Here is a 2,312-nt window from a genome sequence, read left to right on the forward strand (position 1 = left end):
ATGATCATGAGGAGAAACCAACCACGTTTCTCAACTTTGCTTTGCAGGACGAGTGTCTATGACTCGCGTGCTCGGGAGAGGTGGAGACAGATCGAGGAGCAAAAGGCCTTGGCCTTGCAGCTGCAGAGCCAGGTGAGGACACAGGTCCAAGGGGTAAATCACCCAAGAAGAAGGAAAATGGGAGCGGGAAGAAGACAAAAATCAGCTCCTTTGGAGGTCTCAGGGCTTGGTTGTCTCCTCAGAACTCTTGGCTGGGCTAAACAGGAGGGGAATCTCCTGATACCAGGGGAAACTTCTCCTGATACCAAATCCAGAAGTTTGGATTGGGTATCAGGAGAAGTTTCTTCCCTGGAAGGTTGGTCAAGTGTTGGAACACTGGAATTAGTGTCCATGAAAGAATTCAGACAGCCATGTGGATGCAGTGCTGCAGGAATGGGTGACCTGCTGGTCTCAGAGAGCTTTGCCAACCTTCAGAGTTCTCTGGTGCTCATTGGTCCTTCTCCATGTCCCTTTGCTTCTCCTGCAACTTGAATCCCATCAGGGAGTCATGGGAGATCCCAGGATGGCTTGATGATCTCAGAGGGCTTTTCCAGCCTTGAGTTCTGTGGTGCTCAGTGTTCCTTCTCTGTGTCCTTTTCCATCTCCTGGAGGAATTGAATCCCTTCAGAATATCTCAGGTTGGAAGGACTCATAAGGATCATTGAGGACAACTCCTGTCCCTGCATAGATACCCCAAAAATCTCACTCTGGGCCTGACAGTGTTGGCCAAACTCTCCTGTCCTTTTCCATCACCTGGAGGAGTTGAATCCCTTCAGAATATCTCAGGTTGGAAGGACTCATAAGGATCATTGAGGACAACTCCTGTCCCTGCATAGATACCCCAAAAATCTCACTCTGGGCCTGACAGTGTTGGCCAAACTCTCCTGTCCTTTTCCATCTCCTGGAGGAGTTGAATCCCTTCAGAATATCTCAGGTTGGAAGGACTCATAAGGATCATTGAGGACAACTCCTGTCCCTGCATAGATACCCCAAAAATCTCACTCTGGGCCTGACAGTGTTGGCCAAACTCTCCTGTCCTTTTCCATCACCTGGTCCTGGGGAGTTGTGCCAGTGCCTCTGGGGGAAGAGCCTTCTCCTGATCTCCAACCCAACCCTGTCCCAGTGCCCAAACACCTCTGGGGGAAGAGCCTTCTCCTGATCTCCAACCCACCTCTGACCCAGCTCCAGCTGTTCATGTCCCCTCAGGCCCCCAAGAGGTGAATTCCTTGGTCTCCACCTAATTCCAAGGTCTCTTGTTCAGAGGCTGCAGGAACAGGAACACTCAGTGCAGGATCTGGTGGATCTGAACCTCCGAGTGCCCCTGGAGAAGGAGATTCCTGTCACAGTGGTCCCAGAGGAGAAGGAAGATGCTAAGTCAGCTGAGAGTGAGGAGGAGTTCCCTGAGATCACTGAGGTTGGTCTCCTTGGACTTGGTGTCCACAATCCCAGTTCCCTTTTCCTCTTTCCTTATCCCTCAAGCAGCAAAGACTTCAAACCTAGGTTGGAATTCACCTTCCCAATGGTCTCTGTGTCTTCCTTGTAGGAGATGGAGAAGGAAATCAAGAATGTATTCCGAGGTGGGAACCAGGACGAGGTGCTCAGTGAAGCTTTCAGGTTAACCATCACCAGGAAGGACATCCAGACCCTCAACAACCTCAACTGGCTCAATGATGAGGTGAGGAACTCACTCTGGGACCTTCAGGTCTCCTTTTTGGGCAGGTTGAAGTGGCCAAACCTCTGAGGAACTTCCCTTGGCCCCTTGAGATGTCCATTTTGGGCAGGTTGATGTTTTGGAGCTATCGTAGACACTTTGGAACAAGACAAAAACATTTCCTTCCCTCCATTTTTTTGGTTTTTTCCACCTCCCAACTCCTCCCAAATGCTTTTCCTCCTCCAGATCATCAACTTCTACATGAACCTGCTGATGGAGAGGAGCAAGGAGAAGGGTTTGCCAGCAGTTCATGCCTTCAACACCTTCTTCTTCACCAAGCTGAAGACGGCGGGTTACCAGGCGGTCAAGAGGTGGACCAAGAAGGTTGACATCTTCTCTGTGGACCTGCTGCTGGTGCCCATCCACTTGGGCGTGCACTGGTGCCTGGCGGTGAGCTTGGCGGCCTGGGGGTCCCAGGCTGAGCTGGGGGGGTCTGGTCTAAATTTTGGGTATTTCTGGTCTAAATTTGGAGCATTTCGGTCCAAAATTGGACATTTCCAATCTAAAATTGTGCATATCCTGTCCGAAATTGGAGCATTCCTGGTCTAAATTTGTGGCATTC

General features: G+C 50.6%; 1 protein-coding gene across 1 annotated transcript in view; it reads left to right on the top strand.

The window, feature by feature from the left end:
• SENP1 (SUMO1/sentrin specific peptidase 1) overlaps nucleotides 1–2,312 on the top strand; it is a gene marked incomplete at its 5' end in the record, with an annotated part of 13,997 nt that overhangs the window by 4,440 nt on the left and 7,245 nt on the right. The window contains 4 exons of the mRNA XM_009073904.1: nucleotides 48–132; nucleotides 1,301–1,453; nucleotides 1,583–1,714; nucleotides 1,937–2,140. Coding sequence (XP_009072152.1) covers nucleotides 48–132; nucleotides 1,301–1,453; nucleotides 1,583–1,714; nucleotides 1,937–2,140 — 574 coding nt within the window. The remainder of the gene's footprint in view (nucleotides 1–47; nucleotides 133–1,300; nucleotides 1,454–1,582; nucleotides 1,715–1,936; nucleotides 2,141–2,312) is intronic.

The sequence above is a fragment of the Acanthisitta chloris genome, unplaced genomic scaffold (genome assembly GCF_000695815.1).
Source record: "Acanthisitta chloris isolate BGI_N310 unplaced genomic scaffold, ASM69581v1 scaffold10064, whole genome shotgun sequence".
NCBI lineage: Eukaryota > Metazoa > Chordata > Aves > Passeriformes > Acanthisittidae > Acanthisitta > Acanthisitta chloris.